The sequence below is a fragment of the Phascolarctos cinereus genome, unplaced genomic scaffold (assembly GCF_003287225.1).
Source record: "Phascolarctos cinereus isolate Bilbo 61053 unplaced genomic scaffold, phaCin_HiC Scaffold_4;HRSCAF=312, whole genome shotgun sequence".
NCBI lineage: Eukaryota > Metazoa > Chordata > Mammalia > Diprotodontia > Phascolarctidae > Phascolarctos > Phascolarctos cinereus.
The window spans coordinates 656,166,341-656,188,540 of record NW_027555847.1 but is presented as its reverse complement, the minus strand read 5'-3'; the positions used below and the strand labels follow the sequence as shown (position 1 = coordinate 656,188,540).

Sequence of the window (22,200 nt, the reverse complement as noted above, 5' to 3'; positions counted from 1 at the left end):
TAAACTGAAGATGGACCAACTGATTGGTTTAAGATTGGAAAAGGAGCACAATAAGGCTGTATATTATTATCTTATTTATTTAACTTTTATATAGAGTACATCATGTGAAATACCAGATTGGATGAATCAAAAGCCAGAAGGATGCTGGGAGAAATATCAACAATCTCAGATATGCAGATGTTACCTCTCTGATGGCAGAAAATAAACAAGAGTTAAGAAGCCTCTTGGTGAGGGTGAAAGAGGAGAGTGTAAAAGTCAACCTGAAGCTTAACATAAATAATAGAAGGAGAAGGAATAGAAGCAGTGTCTGACATTATGTTCTTGGGCTCAAAGAGCAGGGCAGACAGTTATCTGCAGCCATGAAATTAAAAAATGCTTGTTCTTTGGAAGAAAAGTTATGGAAAATCTGGACATCATACTAACAATCAGAGCTAGCACCTTGCTGACAAAAGTTCATGTGCTCAAAGATATGATGTTTTTTAGTAGCAATATATGACTATGACAATCAGAATATAAAGAAAGCTGAGCACTGCAGAATTGCTGCTTTGGAATTGTGTTGCTGGAGAAGGGTTTTGAGAGTCCCTTGGATAGCAAGAAGATCAAATCAACCAATACACAAAGAAATTAACTCTGACTCTTCATTGGAAAATCAAATACTGAAGCTAAAGCTTAAATACTTAGGCCACATAATGAGAAAGCAGAATTTGCTGGAAAAGACCATGCTGATGGGAAAGATTGGAGAAAAAAAAAAGAAGAAGGCAATGGCAGCGGATGAAATGGGTAGTGTCATGAAAGCAATGAGCATGAGTGTGGATAGCGTTTGGAAGAAAGTGTAGAATAGAAGGGCCTGGCATACTATGGTCCAAGGGGTCACAAAGAGCAGGACATGACTGAATGACTGAACAACAACAAGCAACAGAAGAGATAGAAATTCAAGCCAGAGTAGAGGGGGTAGAATCTAGATTGCAAAGAGGAAGTAGGTGGTGAGGAAGTAGAGAAAGCAAACATAGACTGTTCTTGCCAGCAGCTTAGAAGTGAAAGAGAATGATAACTTTGGGCAATGACATGGTCAAGGGGAGGTTTTGTTACTTTTTATTTGTTTTTCAATTATTGAGCATTTATTTTCTTTCTCTCTTTCTCACCTTGACTCCTCACTTGGGAAAGGGGGATGGGGGAGTGGAGAAGAAAAAAAGACTTTGGAACAAATAAGCAGAGTGAAATAAATTCCCAATTGGCAAAAATCTAAAAATGTCTTAGTCTGCATTTTAGTCCATCACACTCTCTCAGGAAGTGGGTAACATTCTTTACCATTATTCCTCTGGAATCACAATTGATAAGAGTTCTTAAGTCTTGCAAAATTGTTCATTTTTACGAAATTGGTGTTATATAAATGGTTTTCTTGGTTCATACAAATCTTCCAAGGTTTCTATGAAACTATCAGTTTATTTCATACATTACAATAGTATTCATTTACATTTATATAATATTTTGTTCAGTCACTCCCCAATGGATGGGTATTCCCTTAGTTTCCAGTTTGGGGCTACAGAGAAAACTGCTATAGACATTATTGTACATACAGGATTTCCTCTTTCTTTGATTTCTTTGAGGTATAGGCCTAGTAGTGGTAGTGTCCTTTCAAAGCATATGCACAATTTAGTAAGTTTTTTGGCAAATTTCCAAATTGGTTAATAGAATTCTTGGATCAATTCAAGGCTCGACCAACAGTACATTCATATATTTGTCTTTCTGCAGCCCTTCCAATATTTGAATTTTCCTTTTTTGGCCAACTTTGACAATCTGATGGGTGTGAGATGGGACCTAATTTTTTTTAAAATTTGCATTTCTTTATTATTAATGATTTAGAGAATTTTCTTCATATAGCCTTAGATAGCTTTGATATCTTCCTTTGAGAGATGCCTGTTAATAGCTTTTGACTGCTTATCAGTTGGTGAATGGCTATCATAATCCCAGAGAACTAATGTTGAAACATGCTGCCCACATGATAGAGAGGTGAAGGACTCAGAGTGAAGAATTAGATATACATATATTTTGGACATGACCAGTGTGGAAATTTGTTATGCTTGATATACATGTTACAAACGCAAATGCTTGTAAGAGGGGTTTTGTTTTTCTGTCATTCTCCAGTGTAGGAGGGAAAGGGAGAGATGGGGGATTTTTGCTGCTTGGAAAAAATATTTTAATAGAAGAGAAGAAAAGCTTTAGAATAATTACTATGGGAAATGTGATAATCAATTGTAGATTAAAAAAGAAGTATTGCTGTGCAACAGTGGGGATCTATATGGGTGTAGTCGTCACAAATTTTTACTGAAACCATTTAGCATGATTGTGTGATTTTCTCAAGCACTGTTTAGCAGCACCTAAATAGGAATGGAAAAGGCAGATGGTAGTTGTGATCCAGTGTCGAGGGTTAAGAAGGTGAATGTCAGAAAGACAAAGATGTATGTTTGTTAGGTAGGTAGAGAATTTCTAGGGGAGAAATGGTTCCAAATGTTTTTGAGCTGATTAACCTTAGAGTTAAGTGTGTAAGTGAAGGGAAGTACTATCAGAACAAGGGTCATAGACTGGGAGAATGTAGAGGCATTCATGTTATAGGTTATGTTGAGGTTGAAGAATAAGTCCACAAGGCAACAAGAGAGGTAGAAGGACAGGGTATTATAATCAGATGAGAGAATTCAGAGTTCATCAATTTGAAGGTGGAGCAATTTTAGGTAAAGGTGAGACTAGTTGCATCTGTGTTGTTGACACCATGAGTCACATCCTGCCTGTCACATTTCCCGGGCTCGGGGCCCCTTCCCTAGTCCTGCTCCCATAGTCATCTCCTGATTGTCTGCTCTTCTTCTCCCTACATAACAGACACTTGTGTTTCAAAAACTACCACTCTGGCCTCTGATCTACACACACACACACACACACACACACACACACACACACACACACACACACACACTCTGAGTTCACATTAGGGTGGAGCACAGGGGAATTTGGCCCATTCTGCCTGGCCTCCCCAGATTCCAAGCCAGGCACTTAAGTAGTGGGGAGGAAGCAACTCAGATCTGGGACTCAAGACACCTGGGTTTTGGTCACAGAGGTGCCCTTGTCTGGAAGGGGGTTGTCTTTTCCTCTTTGGGCCTCAAATTCTGAGTTGCGAAAAAATGTGACAGCTATGGAGATAGCATGGGAGGTGGGGTTAAAGAGGGATTGGGCTACAGGATTTCAAGAGGCTTCAAACTCTAAGACACCATGGTCCTCTGAGCGCTCCACAAACCAAAATAGATGGAGGCAATCAGAGCCTCTGAGAATTTTGTCTAGGACTTCTAATGATAGGAAGAAAAAAAAAGAAAGAAGCATTTATTAAGCATTTGCTATGTGCCAGGCCATGTGTATAGGGGTAGGTGGAGGACAAAAGTAAAGACAAGATATAATGGGAAAGAAGCTCAATTGTCAAATCCATTTTTTGGTCTCTTTATTATTTATTATTTAGTTTTCAACAATCACTTCCATAAGCTTTTGAGTTTTAAATTTTCCTTCCCTTCCCTCCCCACCTTCCTCCCCAAGACGGCATGCAATCTGATGTAGGCTTTACATATGTGTTCCTATTAAACCTATTTTCACATTAGTAATGTTAGAAAGAATTAGAACCAATAGGAGGAACCACCAGAAAGAGGAAACAAAAAAAAAAACAAGAAAAAAGAAGAGCAAATAGTATGCTTCAATCTGCATTCTAACTCCATAGTTCTTATTTTAGATGTGGATAGCATTTTCCATAAGAGACTTTTGGAGATCCTTGCATTGCTGAGAAGGGCTAAGTCTATCAAACTTAGTCATTGCACAAAGTGGCTGTTACTGTGTAACAACATTACACAACATTCTCCTGGTTCTGCTCATTTCACTCATCATCAGTTTATACAAGTCTTTCCAGGTTTTTCTGAAGTCTGCTTCTGATCATTTCTTATAGCACAATAGTATTCCATTACATTCATATACCACAACTTGTTCAGCAATTTCCCAATTGATGGGCATCCCCTCAATTTCCAATTCTTTGCCACAACAGAAAAAGCTGCTATAAATATTTTTGTACATGTGGATTCTTTCCCCATTTTCATGATCTCTTTGAGATACAGCCCTAGAAGTGCTATTGCTGGGTCAAAGGTATGCACATTTTTAATAGCTCTGTAAGGGAAACTGAGGAGGATAGATCCTCCCTAGCCCCCTGTATAACCGTCTCATGACCTGATGGTGTAAACGCCTCATGACCTGACATAACGATAAATTGGAGTTACCAATGCATGACCGAGGTGACCATGGAGACAGAACATTAAATAACCAACAAACTATGTTACCTGGGAAAACAATTCATCTCAAGAAACATTTTTCTTGAGAAGGGTGTGTAACTGTCCAAGGAATTGATCACTCCTTGGAGACTTACACAACAAACAGGTATTTTGGGGCTCTGATCAAGCCCCAACCTTTGTTAAAGATGTATGCATGCCTGGACATAAGCTCACCCAAGGATATGTACATGAACCAAAATATTAAGATTGCTTTTCCCTAGTTTACATAGATACAAAAGGGGTCATTTGGAAGGGGATTTTTGGAGTACTTTGATGTCAGAGATAGGGACACTGAATCCCTGTTGTGGTCAGAAGCGGAATGCATGCACAACTTCAGTTGAGTCGGAGTGAGACACTACCCTGTTGCCTCCCTGACCAACACTTCTTGGCCATTCTTCAGTGTCCCTGGTCTATTAGGTATTTGAGCTCATCTAGTCATTGAGTGTGTATCCTTTCTTTTCTTATTCCCCCTTTTCTGTATTTTGTTTAATACTTATTATATTGAATGTTTTTCTCACCTTTATTTGTGTGTGTTTTGCTTTAATCATTATTAATCATTGTAAAATAAATGTGATAATTTGTTAAGATTACACTGAGTATGTGTCATTATATCTTGAGACCCGAACCTAAATTGAAACTGCATAGCACGTAATCCTTTTGATTACAAGTCTTTGGGCATAGTTCCAAATTGATCTCCAAAATGATTGGATCAGTTCAAGACTCCACCAACAATGCATTAGTGTTCCAATTTTCCCACATCTTCTCCAACATTTATCATTTATCTTGTTGGCCAATCTGGTAGGTGTGATGTGGTGCCTCAGAGTTGTTTTGATTTGCATTTCTCTAATCAATAGTGATTAAGAGTATTTTTTCGTATGAATATAGATGGCTTTAATTTCTTCCTCTGAAAACTACCTCTTCATATCCTTTGACAATTTATCAATTGGGGAAATCCAATACATTTCTACATCCTTTTGTATTACCTCTGAATGATACTTGGAGACTCAAATTCTTTTTTTTTCTCTTTCTAAAAATTTTATTAATTTATTCTGATTTATCAACAATCACTTCTATATGCTTTTGAGTTGAAAATTTTTCTCCCCCCTTCCTCCCCACCACCCTCCCCAAGATGATGCACAATCTGATATAGGTGTTACATTTACATACCCATTAAACATATTTTCACATTAGTGAAGTTGTAAGTAAAAATTAAAAACCAATAGGAGGAACTATCAGAAAGATGAAACAAAACTCAGCAGAAGGTAAAAATAAGTGATAGCAATTCAACTTCCATAGTTCTTTCTTTGGATGTGGACAGCATTTTCCATCCCGAGGCCTCTGGAGATGTCTTAGATCCTTATAATGCTGAGAAGTGTTCAGTTTAACAATATTAGTCACTGCATAACATGGCTGTTATTGTGTATAAAGTCCTCTTGGTTCTGCTCACTTCACTCAGCATCAGACCATATAAGTCTTTCCAGGTTTTTCTGAAGTCACCCTGTTCATCATTTCTTATAGCACAATAGTATTCCATTACATTCATATACCACAACTTGCTCAGCCATTCCCCAGTTGATGGGCATCCTCTCAATTTCCAATTCTTTGCCATCACAAAAAGAGCTGCTATGAATGTTTTTGTACTTCTGGGCCCTTTTCCCATTTGTTTGATCTCTTTGGGATTATAGCCCTAGAAGTGCTATTGCTGGATCAAAGGGTATGCACATTTTTGTAGCCCTTTGGGCATAGTTCCAAATTGTTCTCCAAAATAGTTGGATCATTTCACAACTCCACCAACAATGTATTAGTGTTCCAATTTTCCCACATCTTCTCCAACATTTATCATTTTCCTGTTTTGTCATGTTGACCAATCTGATACGTGTGATGTGGTACCTCAGAGTTGTTTTGATTTGCATTTCTCTAATCAGTAATGATTTAGAGCATTTTTTCATATGACTATAGATGGCTTTAATTTCTTCATCTGAAAACTACCTCTGCATATCTTCAACCATTTAACAATTGGTGAAGTCAAACATATATCTACATTTTTTTGTATTATCTTTGAATGACACTTGGAGACTCAAATTCTCACAGAATTAAACTAATCTACGAATTCTGGTCTGGGAAGACTGGAATCCCACTAGGACATGCCATATATGTCTTGGGAGCAAGCATTAAGAGTTTCTCACCAAAAGGACTTATGTAGCCAGTGCACATCTACAGACAGTTCACATCTCCTTTGCCACACATGAGTCCACTGACATCTTCTGCTGGCATCATCTACTGTGTCTCTTGGGCCTGCTCCTGAGCTTCCTTTCAAGATGTGCAGTCTCTCTCTGCTGGGCATGGAGTCTCTGCTGGGCGTTTCTACTAGCTGATCTCATGATCATTGTTGGTCACTAAAAAGCAAAGCTCCATTGGCCCCAAGACTGTGAACTATTGGTCTATCTTCTGACTTCATCTAGTGTTCTTAGCTGAGGTATTCCTTCCTTATTGGAGAAGGGGGACTCCACCATTGCTCCTTTCATTTGAAGTCCAAAGGCCTTTGCTGTTCATTTGGAAGAAGGCAAAACCTCTAACAAGTCCAGTCATTGGACCAAGGGGAAAAGCCATTGATGGACTCATTCTACTTCCTCCTATTCCCTCTTAGGAAGGGACCTACCTATTTCCAAGAGTCTTGGCTAAGACCAAAATTTCCAGAAGGAGAACCCTCCCTCCAAGCAGAAAACTCTTTGGAATAGAGAACCAAAACCACTTTGATTCACTCATGTTTTCAGGACAACATCTGGTTTTTTCTTAGCAAACGAGGGCTGCATTTATGCCAAAGACTTGACTCTAGCATTAGATCAGAAAGTCCTTGTCACTCTCTGTCTAATTCCCAATTATTTGCTTATTTCACTTATCGGGAAATTAGGCGACCCCAGGGCAAAGAGCTCACAGCAAATTGCTATGGCAGGTAAAGGATAGGGATTGGTTCAGGTCTTTGAACCTTATATTCTTGTCATGTAGGACAAAGCTAGTCACTGTGCTAGATCTATTTACTTTAACTTAACATTGGCAAATGGCTACATCTGGTTAAGTGTCTGGGGCCAAATTTGAATTCAAATCTTCTTGACTCCAGGTCCAATTTCTATAAACCTAGCTGTTTCTGATCCATTTTTATAGCTTCCCAATGCATAGAGAGAAGATATATCTAAATTACTCTTGATAATTAATGAATGAATGAATCAGAAGTGGTGGATAGGGTTGCCCAGCAACTAATTAGAAATGGAACTTGCACCAGTTTCCTTCCCATTGTTTTCCATGGTTACTTAGAAAGAAAAAGTACTGCTGATGAGTTGAGAGGATTTGAGATATAGAATATCTCAGATACTACCTGAGATAGTAGGGAGATAAGAATGAGACTCCTGTCCAAGGGTAGGAGTAGTTCCACCTATACAAAAGTAGAGAGGACAGGTAAAAGAGAGGGACAACCTTGCCCAAACCAGCAAAGATTCCACTCAGACCACACCACCACACCGCTGCTATACTTTATATCCCTACAAGATTAGTCAGCCTTCTTTTCAATCATAGATGTTTCTTTTCTTTTCTTTATTTTTTCAAATTTTATTTTGGACTAAAACACCAAAACTCAAATACACAATAGAGAAAAGAAAAAGAAACATATTGTAACCTTAAATATTGAAACTTAAATTCAAAGTAAGAAAAAAAAGCATGTCATGTGCACAGCAGAAGAAAGGATTAAAAATATATAGCAATAAATTTTTATATCAAGAAAGCCTGTAATACACATTATGTTGAGTTGTCCATCTTTCCTTTGCTTCCTTGTAAGTTTCTGTTCACTTTGTTCTTTTTCCCCTTTCTTTCCCCCAGCTACGTACATACATACATATATATATACATACATATACATATACATATATATATGTATATATATATATATATACATATATATATATATATATATATATATATATATACACATATACTTTCCCTAACAAATTCTGTTCCTGATCTCTGTTTTTATGGTTCTGAATATCTCTTATTTCCTATCCCTCCTGACTCCTCTTTTTTACTTCTACTTGCTGCCTTGACCTCCTGTTGCTAAGCCTACCCCCCTCCAAGGCTCCCTCTGCTATCTTCTCAAGCCCATAAATCTAAACACCATTCTATACCCCACTTTTACCTATTCCTTCACCCTCCCCACTAGAAATTCCTCCCTTATCCTTTCCCTCCTTCCTATCCCCTTACCATTTTATTTCTTCTCCATTTAGAAGAGTTTTATACTCATATATATGTATTGTTCCCTCTTTAACCCATTCCTGAGAAAAGTAAGTTACCAGAACTACTTGCCCTCCTCCCCCATCCAATTCCTCTGTGTAGTTTCCTCCACTTGATGCCCATTTGTATGTGATAATTACTCATTTTAGCTATTCCTATACCTTTTTACTTTTTAAAGTCATTATCATACTGAGGTCTATCCCAATCTTTCTTATGAACTATCCAATTACTAATCACATTCTTAGACATACATTTTACATACATAAAAGGTAAACAGTTTGCCCATCACTGAGTTACTTGTAGTTGGACTTTGTTATGTTTCTCTTGGCTCTTGTATGTCAATAGTCTATTAAGTTGAGGTATTTTTTTAAACAAAGTCCTGAAAGTCTAACAGTTGATCAAATGTCAATTTTTTCTTTTTCATTCAGAATTACGCTGAACTTTGCTGGGTATGGTTTTTTTGGCCACAGTCCCAGTTGTTTTGCTCTTTGATATATAGTGTTCCAAGACCTGTGGTCATTTAGGGTTACCCCTGCTAGGTCTTGTGTGATTCTAACTGTGGCACTGCCATATTTAATTTGTTTTCTTCTTGCTGCTGTTTGTTATTTTATCTTTGAGCTGGAGGTTTCTGAATTTAGCTATAATGTTCCTATGAGTTTTCCTTATAGGGTCTCTTTCACATGGTGATCAATGGATTTATTTTTTCTATTTCTACTTTTCCCTCTTGTTCTAATGCTTCAGGACAATTTTCTTTAAGTATCTCTTGTATTATGGTATCAAGATTCTCTGTACTCTGATTATTTTTATGTTTTCTCTTCTTGATCTGTTCTCCAGATCAGTTGTTTTCTTATGAGATGTTTCTCTTTCTCTTCTATTTTTTCCACTCTGTATATTTTGTTTGATTATTTCTTGGTCCCTTTTAACTTTGCTGGCTTCCCCTTATCCACTTCTAATTTTCAATGTGTCATTTTCTTCCTTAAGATTCTGGGTCTCCTTTTCTAATTGGTTGAATTTCCTTTGATAATCATCTTGTTTTTCTTGGATTGTCTTTATTTATTTATTTATTTATTTATTTATTTATTTATTTATTTATTTGTTTGTTTGTTTGTTTGTTTGTTTGTTTTTAGTTTTTCCTCAATCTCTCTCCTTTGATTTTTAAAGTCCCTATTAAGTTCTTCTATAAATTCTTTTTGGGGAGGTGACCATTTGACATTACTCTTTGGGGTAGAAGAAAGTTTCTTTATTTCAATATCCTTTTCTTTATTCAATATCCCAGTTCAATATCTGATCTTTATTTCAAAATCATTTTCTGTGGTTGGATTCCTTGTCCTTTGCCTGTGCATTTTTGGTGTTAGTAACTTAATTTTTGTAATCATCTCTAGTTCTGGAGTATGAGGGATGTTGCCTCTTGCCTCAGATCTTCAGTTCTCCCCTCCAGACTGGAATCAAAGTCAAACTTCCAGCCTCCTGTAAGTGTAAGTGCCCACAGGCAGGACCATTCCACCCCACTGCTTCTGCACTCACCGGCTGTGTTCTGGTTCCTTCTCACCCCCTGCTCTCTGCAGCACAGCTGCATCTGGCATTCCTTGTCAGCAGAAATTCCCTTGATCTTCCCTGGCTCAGGCGCCCAACTCACTTCTCAGTCCCAGGGGTATAAGTTTCTTTGGCTGGGGCCAAGGCAGCCCCTCAATCTTGCTAATCCCAGGGTTTGTGGCTTGTTGTTAAAGAGGACCCTAGCCTAGAAGTGTTTACTTTTCACAGGGACTGGACCTTGTCCTGGGGTTTTTCTTCAAATCTCTGATTGTCCTAGAAGGACCCCTGTTGTGCCCCTATTCTTATTTATTTTTACCCACTCTTTGTTCACCCGGAGGTGCTATTTTATGTCTTTTGTGGGGGAAAATCTTGAGAGCTTGTAATTTTCTGACCTAGTCTGCCATCTTCCCAGAATCCTCTCTCCACAGATGTTTCTTTTGCGTGGCATTTTTTTACATCACTCTTCATTTTTAATGTGCTGATCACATCCCTACTCACCCCTATGGGTGTCTCCATTAACCTTTGGGTAATGCTTAACTTCAGTGCTTCAAAGACTTGTTCCATGACTTGCTGTCAAATAATATCATGAAAGGAATATTACTATTTTAAAAGAAAATTGGGCTTTTATTTAGGGAAGCAGTTTGGGCTCACTGGAGTGTAAGCTCTTTGAAGGCATACTGTTTCTGTTTTTTCTTTGTATCACTAGCACCAAGCACAATGCTTGGCATCTCTCAAGCACAACAGATTTCCTTGAGGAAAGAATAGAACAGCAACTAGCAGGAGAACTGGATTTCTAAACTTGACTCATTACAGACCAGCAGAATTTCTGAACAAAGTTCAGAGACAAAGAACCACAACGTAGGCAGTTACAGAACAGAGAGAAATCAAATACAAAACACAAAATCAATGCTTGCTTTTCTTATACTATTTATGTAAGACATTGACAGATAGGAGGAAATACAGTCAACAAACCAAGTTCATAAAAGAGTAATTGAGGAAGCCATTCAGATTAATTTAGAGGATAGAATATACAATACTTGGGAGTTCTGCAACCCAGAAGCAAGATAAAATCTAAGATTAACCATGGAGAAAATGATTTCACTCAACATGTCCACTCTTGGCAGCTTCTTGGGGTTGTAAGTATTGGGAATTGAGCAACATGCCGCTCCCCTCTCTGCCTGTACTTGTGGCTTTGGTGGTCTCTTAGTCACTGTTCAAGTCTGTGCCTTCTTTTTCTCACCTTTGCTTTCCTTTTCCTTGGCCTGTTTCCTATTTCTTCCTCCAATCAGAAATCAAGCCACATAGACAAAGATCACAGGGCTCATAGATCTCTCAACCAATCTTGAGTCACTTTGCCCAAATGCACAAGAAAGAGAGGGAGTGGAGCATGCTGTTAGAATCCCAAGAGTAGAGGATTTACCTTGGGGCCATTTCTGGGATGAGTAAGTATGTGGCCTGAGTTTTAGGTGAGTTCATTAAGAGAGTCTTTCCTTTACTTCCAATGTCACATTTTGCTCCTTGGTCACTGTGTGGAACAATCAGGAGGGAGAACTAGCAGCACAGCATCCTGTCTTCCTCCTAAAGGGGGTCCTGGGACACAGGAGCCTCCACCCATACCTGTTTAACAGGGGAGCTCAGACTGAATAATTCCCTTCTTGATTTTTTTTCTTTCCAAGATACCTCCACTGTTCTTGGGTTTCTACCTACCTAAGATGTTCCTTTGCATGAATGGATCTCTTCGTGCATGGGGCAGAAGGAATGAATATAAGTTGAATTGGAGGGGAATCCTTAATGGGTCCTTGGGCTCCTCCCTCCATAAAGGAGATCTGGTATCATTTCAAGGTGAGTGATCACCCCCCCCCACTTACAAGGTCATTTCCATGTCTTTGATACCATCACCACTCTCCTTGTCATAATGACAGTATGGTATCTTTGTTATATTAAAGCTCCTTCATGTCCTTGCCGTACTATTGTGTCCTTATGAGAATCAACACCTATATTCTTATCACATCCCCCTGTATCCCTATCATATACACTGGTCCTCCTATGTCACAGCAAGTCAGTGGGCCCTTGTGTTCTTGTCACAGACATTGTTCCACTTCCCTATCACTAATGCCTCTTCCTCCTCCCTTGTTTTCTCTCACAGATGTGATGGAGATTCTCAGTCCTTTAGGAGCTTTTCTCTCTAATTCTCTCGTTGCCTTCTTCTTCCTCTTCATGATGCCCAAAATTGCCTTAGGTAAGTGTTTGCTTCTGTTTATTTTGTTTCTTCTGGCCTCAAACTGGCTCTAAAGGCTGATGGTTGAACCTATAGAGATTCTGTCCTGCCCTACTCTCCATGTTTTCCCAAGTCATTCACCTGATATTCTCTTAGTCCTTTCTTGGGATTTTCTAAACTTTCCTATTGTCTCCCTGCTAGGGTTTTTTCATTATCCTCATAATCTATCCCTTCCTTCTTTACCTCTCTCTCTCTTTCTCTGTCTCTCTTTCTCTCTGAAATCTTCTACTGTACTTCCTCATTCCCCATCCTACTTCAAAGTTCCTTTATTTTGTTCCTTTTACATACTAAAAACTGGCCCCATCTACCCTCTGCTATTATCCTCTTTGACCTCTTTCTGCCTGATTGAACAGGGCAGTTCTCAGTGATTGGACCTACAGGACCCATCCAGGCCTCACTTAGGGGAGAGGCAGAGTTACCATGTTACCTGTCCCCACCTCAGAGTGCTCAGCACATGAAAGTGATCTGGTCACTGTCCACTCGAGTGGTGCATCTCTATCGAGATGGAGAGGATCAGCTTGGAGACCAACACTCTGATTACCAAGGAAGAACGGTGCTGTTGAGAGATGCTATGACAAGTGGGAATGTCACACTGAAGATACTGGATGTGAAACTCATGGATGCAGGAAAGTACACATGTGTCATTGCAAATGGTTTTCACCAAGAGCAAGCTGATGTGGAGCTGAAGGTCTCAGGTGAAGAGCTGGGCCCTGGACTGGGCATTTTTGTGTGCATATATGGGTGGGTGGGTTGGGACTTCCTTACCAGCTCTGTGATTCCTGCAATCACAGGATGTCCTGGTTGAAAGGGACCTCCCAGGCCATCTACTGCAATACCTCTCTGATCAAGAGATGTCTCTCTATGTTCCCAGAAAGTATCTATTTTAATTTGGCCTGTATTCTTGGCCCCTCACCTGGTACCTTGTACATGGAAATAATTAATGAATGTTTGTTGAATTTAATAGAATATCCAGCCTTGACTTACAGACTTCTAATGAGAAGTCATACTACTTTCCTGGCAAAGGCAGCCCTTTCCACTTCTGAATAAATGTCATCATTATGAAGTTTTTGCTGACATCAAACTCAAATGATCCTCTCTGCAGCTTTCATTGCTACTAGTTCTGTCCCAGAGGGATAATCAGAACAAATGTAATCCATCTTCCAAAGCTTGGTTCTTCAGACCTGCAAACAATGGTCATGCCCTGGCTAAGTCTTCTTGTCTCCAGGGTATGACAGTCACCAAACTGGAAGAATGAGGATGCTAAACTTTACCAGTTTTCCTTTATGGCACAAGCTCAAAGCCGTTCACCATCCTAGTCATCCTCCTTTGGGTTCCCTTGAATTATTTGCCAACTTTTCTCTGGGAATCTCCATATTCTTTCCATTCCAAAGACCTCCGACTTAACAGACTTGGTGCATGGGACAGAAAGCATGATAGGCATTGCTAAGATTTGGGAAGCACATAAAGAGAGAAATTCCAAACGGTCTCTTTAGGAAGGTTTGCTGAGAAGAAGGGAGAGGAGAAGGAAAGTGGGAGAAAAATAAGAAAGCTGTAAAGGAAAGTAATTGTGAAGGGAGGTTGGAGAAGGAGGAACACCATTTTCATGCCTCTCCTTTCTCTCCTTCCTCCACACACATATTCTATAGCAATGCTCCTCCCTCAGCTTCTACTTTTCAAGGCCATAGCAATCAAGCACATATAGACGATGAGGAAGACTAGTACTTCTCAAACTAATCTGGCCAAGGAACACTTTGGGCCTTGAGGAATATGGACAACCTATAAACCCTGGTCCCAGGAACCTGGGGGCCTGGGATATCCCTAAGGTAAGGTGAATTCGGGGCAGGGAGTAGGAGCACAGTGAGGAAAATCAAGCCTATTTTGACACTGCATTTTGCATTGTGACTGAGTCACCCTTGGCTTGTATTCAAATCACATTAGGATGTCTTTAATTTTAGGAGGCAACATGGTACTGGATTTGGTGTCAAAGGACTTGGATTCAAGTCCTGGCTCTCCTATTTAGTACATGAGTGGTCTTAGACTAGTCATTTCACTTCTACAGCCCTGGTCCCTCATTTGTAAAATGAGAGAGTTGGATTAGTTGGTCTTTAAGGTTCCTTCTTGTTCTACATTTTTAATAAAGGACCAAGATTCAGGGTAGAGTGGCTAGGGAAATGAATCCAGTATCAGAAACAATGATTTCAAGTCCTACCTCAAACACTTACTGGCTGCATATTACTACACAAGTGATTTTACATCTCTATGTCTCCGTTCCCTGAACTGTAAAGTTAGAAGGTTGGACTTGATATGTAAATCTATGATCTGATGATAAGTATGATTATTTTATATGTAGCTATTCTCTCACCTTAGTTTTCTAGAGTGAGACTGCTTTCATCTCTTTTCAGAACCACTGAAGGTACCATTGAAGAACAGCGAAGGCATCTTTTTCTAAGGTTTTTAGCTTGACTTCTCATTCTATTATGTTCTTAGTGATTGGTGCCCTATTTCCATTTAAGGAATTAATTTCAGTTAGATCTTTACAAAGGGATGTTTACTAAAATATTTCAAGAACATAATTACAAATATTTCCTCCCAACACCTGGGGTATGATCTTTCCTGTCCCACCTTAGTCCTTTGGGGCAGTAGAATCAAACTTAAAACACTTTCTACATAGCATTGTTCCCACCAAATTGACTTCTATGGATGGATGAGTCTATATCTATCCTACAACTGGCCTAGGTCATTTAAGTTCTTTGGGACTTCACCTTTTACTGTACGACTTCTGGCAAATATTTGTAATGGCTATAGCCCCCAGATAACCTTATGGTGCCTTTTAAAGTTCACCAGATTTTAGCCATCTCCAAGACTCTTTGACCTAAAAGAAGTAAAGAAAGTACTCTACAAAAACATGAGCAATAACACAGCCAGGTCTTCTTAGTTTCAAAGTAGCTCTGAGTGAAAAACAATCCCAAACATTTCTTTCTTCTTTTGGAATACCAGTTGCAAAAGGACAAATTCAGGCTTGATGTATGGAAAAACTTCTTAACAATTAGACCAATACCAAAATGAAAGGGGCCCTGTGGGAGGTAGTGAGCTACCTTTTCCTGAGTCTTTAAGCAAAGGCTGGATGATCACTCATAGGGAGAGTCTTAGTGGAGATTCTGATTCAAGTGTGTGTTTAACAAGATTGGCCTCTGAGTTCCCTCTTATCTCTGAGATACCGTAAGTCTAAACCTATCCCAAAAGTACACAAAATTGGCCCCCTATCCCACTTGTACTCCATGGTGTCACCAATACAGCCTAATGTTGTATCTCACAAATGGGGCTAACTCCCGGTGATATGGCCTGATCTGGGGATGTAGAAATGGGTTATGGGCATGGTAATACTACTGACAGAAGTGAGAGATTGTCTGCTGTAGGGTGAAAAGGTTGGGGCAGAGAGTCATCCCAACTGGAAGGGCTGAGAATTTGGCCACATCTGTGGCTTTGCCCTCTGCTCAGTGGGGCTGTGGGAGTAGGAGATGGGGAGAAAAGGTGCTGTAAGGGTTCTCATGAGGGCCTTGGTTCTGATATTTATGTGCAATTGTGTTTTAGGTGATGAACCTGAGGCACCGGCTGTGGTATTAACATCATTTATGCTCCTTATTGTCCTTTTGGTCCTGCTTTCTTTAATGTATTTAGATTTGCTTCTGTTTTTCCAAGGTAATTTTCAGAGGAACTGGGGAAAGGGCTTCCTATCTGATTAATCAGGAATGACTTTTCAGGGAGGGGACAAGACTGTAACCCTGGGTCTTAGGAGCATGACTTTTGCCCAGTCCCTGGTCACTTGCTCTGGGTATTCTCTGTCCCTCAATCCATGCCCTTCAAAGTCACTCATCCCCAAATGCCCAGTCATAGAAGCCTGCTCCTCCCAACTACCCTTGTAGTCACATAACCACATGAGTTTCCTCCCTGTACAATCCCCTGCTCTCTGTTCCCAATTGATGGCTTTCTTTCACCATTCATGATCATATGTTGGTGAAGAACTTACCATGTGCAAATTACGTGCCACACTGTGGTTGCTGTTGTTCAGTCATTGTGGTCATGTCCAATCCTTTGTGACCCCATTTGGAGTTTTCTTGGCAAAGATACTGGAGTGGCTTGCCATTTCCTTCTCCAGGTCATTTTACAAGTGAGGAACCTGAGGCAAAGAGAGTTAAGTGACTTGCCCAAGGTCAGATAGTTAGCGAGTATCTGAGGCCAGATTTGAACTCAGCTCTTCCTGACTTCCATACTTCCTCACCATGCTATACACAGCACCATCAAGCTGCCCTCTTCTAGACTTTGTTTTAATACAACTATTTCCTCCCTCTCCTTCCATCCCAATCCCTGCCCTGGGTAAGGTTGGAGAAGTAGGAGTCTGAATAAGGATCATCTTTGGCTACTTAGAGCAATTGAAAAAAAAAACCCTTTAGATCAGTGAGCATTTTTAACATACTGCTGTTCAATTTGCTTTATGGTCTGGGCTGAAGAAAGAAGACTCTATACTTGCCTTCATGAAGCTACAATCAAAGTGGGAGTGAGTCATGGACACAAATGTGAGATAAGGACAAAGAGAGGTCGAGGCAATGTATTATGAGAAATCTGAGGACGGAGAAGTCACTTTTACCTGGTTGTGGGAAAGGGTCAAGAAAGACTTCAAGGAGGAGGTGGCTCCTGAGAGGCCTTGAAGGAAAAATTGACTTATAGATAGAGGTGGCATAGAGGCTAATCTCACCTCAGGAGTGAAGTAAAGAAAGGGGAAAGGGCAGGATGAGGAGGAAGGCAAAGATTAGCACAGTTTGGCAGGCACATAGTATACATGAATCAATCAATCAGCAAACAAGAAACATTTATTAAGTATCCATTGCATGTCAATCCCTCTTCTAGGTACTGGGAATAAAAAGAGAAAAACGAAATAGTCCTTGCCCTCAAGGAGCTTACATTCCAACAGGAGAGACAATACATACCTCATAAACCTGAAAACAAGAAATACAAGATGATTCTGGAGATGTAGTATTGGCATTTGGCAGACATGATCTGGAAAGATGTCATAAGTAGTTGAGCTGAGACTTGCAGGAAACTGGAGGTTCTAAAAGGTAGAATCTACAAGAGAGGGCATTGCAGCCAAAGATGACAGCCAATGCAAAGTGATGGAGATGGAAGGTAGAATAGGAAGAACCACAGAATGGCAAATATGACTTGACTTTAGAGTGTTTGAATGACAGTTATGTATAATAATGCTCTAAAGAGGGAGAACAGGTTGTAAAGGGTTTTAAACATCAAATGAAGGTGTTTGTATTTGACCTTAGAGGAAATTGTTATTGTTGTGCCATCATGTCTGTCTCTTTGTGACCCCATTTTGGGGATTTCTTGGCAGAGATACTGGAGTGGTTTGCCATTTCCATCTCCAGTTCCTTTTTTTTTTTTAAATTTTATATATTTATTTTTTAAAGGCCAACACATATTTAGACAACTTAAATATAGTTCCAACAGAAATACTCCAACAAAAGCAGCAATGGTCTCATAATGTGTTCTCACACTCAGACACTTGCTGGGATCACCCGAGTTCTTTGATTTAAAAAAAAAACTTTAATGGTACACATCTTTCTTATCCACAATGTAATCTACAATCTCTTGTGGACACATTAACTTTTCAGCATCTATGTCAGGAATTTCAAACCCGAATTCATCTTCCATGGCCATTATAATTTCTACTTGGTCCAAACAATCCAAGCCCAGGTTTTTCAAGAAGTGGGAAGATATTGAAAGCTTTTCTGGATCAATCTTACCATATAGTTTCAAGGCATGGAGGACACAGTCCTTAATGCTCTCCAGTGTCAGAGGGGGCAAAAAATATGGAACGCTTCATGAATTTGCGTGTCATCCTTGCCCGGGGGCCATGCTAATCTTCTCTGTATCGTTCCAATTTTTAGTATATGTGCTGCTGAAGTGAGCACTCCAGTTCCTTTTACAGAGGAGAAACTGAGACAAATAGTGTAAAATGACTTATCCAGTGTCACAGAACTGGTAAGTGTCTGAGACCAGATTTGAACTAAAGAAGATGAATCTTCATATCTCCAGGTCCAGCACTCTATCCACTGTGCCACCTAATAATCCAAATAAAAATTGACAAAGGCCTGTAGTAAGGGGTGGCCAAATTAACAGAGAAGGAGATTAATGTAAGAAAAGTTTGGAAATAGACTTAACAATATTTGGCAATTGATTATATATATATGAGAGAGAGAAAGTCAGTTGTGGAATGGCTCTTATTTTTATAAATTTGACTCAGTTCTCTATATGTTTGAGAAATGAGGCCCTTGTCAAATAAACTTGCTTCAATTTTTTTCAGAGTTACTATTGCTAACTATTTTCCTCCATCCTATTCTTCCCCTTATTCTATTCTCTCTCTCTCTTTTCACCGTGTCCCTCCTTAGAAGAGTTTTGATTCTGACTACCCTCTCCCAAATCTTCCTTCTATCACTCTCCCTTCCTCTTATCCCCTTCTCCTCCTACTTTCCTGTAAGGTGAGAGATTTCTATACCCAATTGAGTGTGTATTTTATTCTCTCTCTGAACCAGTTCTGAAGAGAATAAGGTTGACTAAGTCCCCCTTACCTACCCACTGTTCCCCTCCACTGTAAAAGCCTTTTCTTGCCTCTTTTATGTGTGATAATTTATCACATTCTACCTATCCCTTTCCCTTTCTCCAAGTGCATTCTTTTCTCATTCCTTAATTTTATTTATTTTTTAGATATCATCCCTTCATATTCAACTCACATCTATGCCCTCTGTCTCTATATACTTCTTCTATCTGCCCTAATAATGAGAAAGTTCCTATGAGTTACAAGTACCATCTTCCCATGTGGGAATGCAAATAGTTTAATCTTATTAAGTCCTTTATGATTTCACTTTCTTATTTACCTTTTTTGCTTCTCAAGTCTTGTATTTCAAGTTCAAATTTTCTATTCAGTTCTGATCTTTTGATCAAGAATGCTTGAAAGTCCTCTATTTCCTTGGATGTCCATTTTCCCCCAAAAAATCATATTCAGTTTTGCTGGGTAGGTGATTCTTGGTTGTAATCCTAGCTCCTTTGCCCTCTGGAGTATCATATTCCAAGCCCTCTGATCCTTTCATATAGAAGCTGCTAAATCTTATGTTATCTTTACTGTCACTCCATGATACTTGAATTGTTTCTTTCTGCCTGCTTGCAATATTTTCTCCTAGACCTAGGAACTCTGGAATTTGGCTATAATATTTTTGGAAGTTTTCATTTTGGGCCCTCTTTCAGGAGGTGTTCAGTGGATTCTTTCAATTTCTCTTTCACTGTCTGGTTCTAGAATATCAGGGAAGTTTTCCTTGGTAATTTCTTGAAAAATGATGTTTAGGCTCTTTTTTATGATCATGGCTTTGAGGTAGCCCAAAATTTTTAAAATTCTCTCTCCTGGATCTGTTTTCCAGGTCAGTTGTTTTTCCAATAAGATATTTCACACTGTCTTCTATTTTTCCATTCTTTTGGTTTTGTTTTACTGTTTCTTGATTTCTCATAAAGTTATTAATTTCCATTTCTTCAATTCTAATTTTAAAGGAATTATTTTCTTGAATGAGCTTTTGTACCTCCTTTTCCATTTGGTCAATTTGACTTTTTAAGGAGTTTTCTCCCTTCAGTGAATTTTTGTGCCTCTTTTTCCACTTGGCAAATTCTACTTGTTAAGGCCCTCTTCTCCTCATTGGCTTTTTGTACCTATTTTACCATTTGGCCTAGTCTGTATTTTTTCTTCAGTATTTTTTTGCATGTATCTCCTTTCCCAAGCTGTTGACTCATTTTTCATGATTTTCTTGCATCACTCTCATTTCTCTTTCCAATTTCAGAATTTGTTTAAAATCATTAATTTAGGATATTTGGAGGGGTTGGGGGTAGAGCTCAGGTGAATCCCTGCCTTTATTCTGCCATCTTGGCTCCACCTCTAGATATTTTTTAAAGATAAGGAAAATCTGTGCATATTTATAAGCAACAGGATAGTATGAGAAAGAGAGAGAGAGAAGAGAGAGAGAGAGAGAGAGAGAGAGAGAGAGAAGAGAGAGAGAGAGAGAGAGAGAAGAGAGAGAGAGAGAGAGAGAGGAGAGAGAGAGAACGAGAACATGACTGTGGTGGCTATCTGCTGGAAAGGGGGGAAGGGATGGGGTTTAAAATTTTAGGTTGGTCTTGGTATGGAGAAGGGTTACCTTTTCATCAGAGGATGAAAAAAGGAAGGGAGTGTGGAGAAAGATGTCAAGAAATTAGAGAGGTTGAGAACAGGAGGAGAGAGTCAATGTGGAATAATTTGAATTTTCTCAGGAAATTTGAAGCAAGGTCTTCAGATATGGTAAGAAGTATGTGGGAAGTTTGAGAGAAGTAAAGGTTTGCAATACCTACTGTAGGAAATGGGATATAGAAAGAATTGTGAATTAGTAAAAATATTATCTTACTGCATTGAGGGCACAGCTGAGATTACATAACACAAATTTGGTTTTTAGGAAAATATATTTGAATTTTTCAATTAATGATATCCATCTTCTCTCCTCACTTCCCTTTCCCTCATTGAAAAAGAATAAAAAACAAAACCCTTCTAACAAAAAAGTATAGTCAAGAAAAAGAGAATCCTGAATTGATTCTATGCAAAAATTGATGTCTAAGTCTGCCCCATGAGCCTATCATCTCTCTATCAAAAGTGGGTAACATATTTCTCCATGGGTTGCCTGGAATCATAGTTGGTCATTGAAAATAGCATAAATTTGTAGTGGACTTGTTCAATGATTTTTCATAACTTCCTCTAGATCTGTTCATCAGCACATGAGGAAGAACAGAAGAGGCAGATGGTAGAAGTAATCTAGAGATGGGGTTTGGTAAAGAAAGATCACCAGTAAAGCAAGGGAAAGGGATGGAAGAACAGAAGACAGTGTAATAGTTAGCCAATTAAAAATAAAGATTAGAAGGGGGAGCAAGTGAAGCTATGATAGGGGTGATGGCTTGAGAAAGTACTAAAGGGTGGAAGAACTGGAACTCAAGATAGGGACCAAGATTAGGCTGAGAAGGAAAATCTTTGGAGTGAGGAGTGAGGTACAAGGAGAGATGATATAATAGTTATGATTTGATCATGGAATTTCAGAATTCTTGATCATGGAAGCAGAAATTTGTGAATGATGGCAAAGTCAAAGGTACTCCCATCTCTGCCTTTGTGTGGCTGAATTGGCATAGAGGACTAAGTTGTGAGAGTTAAGAAGATTGAGAAACTGAGAGGCTAGAGTATTTGAAGGAATACCAACACACATTAATATGCTCTAGTATGACAGCAATTGGAGTTGACATGAATAATGTGAGCCAAATGCTGAATTTTTAGAGAAAGGAGGGAGAATGGTCTGGCTAGTAGGTAATTCTCAACTGATTGGATTGCATATTTGGATAGAGTGAGAGGTGAGGATGATCGAGTGTTCTATAGCAGCAGAAAGTGATAACGGGAGTGAATAGTATTCTGACTCCCTTCCAAGGACAAGTGAGGTTGAGCAATGTGAGAAAAGGTACAACCAGTATTGAAAAGGACATTGCAGGAACGCTGTGTCCTCTAGGGAAGGCTAGGTCTCAGTAAGTGCTAGAAGATGGAAGGAGAATGAGAGAAAGGCATCTATAATCAAAGCCATTTTGTGAATTAATTAAGGAACATGAAGTAAGAAAGAGGTCCAAAAGGTAGGAAGGTTTGTTCATTAA

The 22,200-nt window shown here is 39.1% G+C and overlaps 1 protein-coding gene and 1 non-coding gene across 3 annotated transcripts in view; one reads left to right on the top strand and one right to left on the bottom strand.

Annotated features, from left to right (window-relative positions):
* The window catches only part of LOC110214298 (myelin-oligodendrocyte glycoprotein-like), a 49,980-nt gene that overhangs the window by 4,965 nt on the left and 22,815 nt on the right, over positions 1–22,200 (top strand). The window contains exons 2-5 of one of the 2 annotated variants that reach the window (XM_020995128.2): positions 11,840–12,005; positions 12,310–12,402; positions 12,795–13,136; positions 16,033–16,140. In XM_020995128.2, the coding sequence (XP_020850787.1) occupies positions 11,876–12,005; positions 12,310–12,402; positions 12,795–13,136; positions 16,033–16,140 (673 nt within the window). In that variant the 5' untranslated portion in view covers positions 11,840–11,875. The remainder of the gene's footprint in view (positions 1–11,839; positions 12,006–12,309; positions 12,403–12,794; positions 13,137–16,032; positions 16,141–22,200) is intronic. The other variant, XM_078153868.1, reaches the window with a different exon arrangement.
* On the bottom strand, positions 18,309–18,416 carry LOC144457214 (U6 spliceosomal RNA). Its single transcript, XR_013486540.1, has one exon. It is a non-coding gene; the product is annotated as a U6 spliceosomal RNA (small nuclear RNA).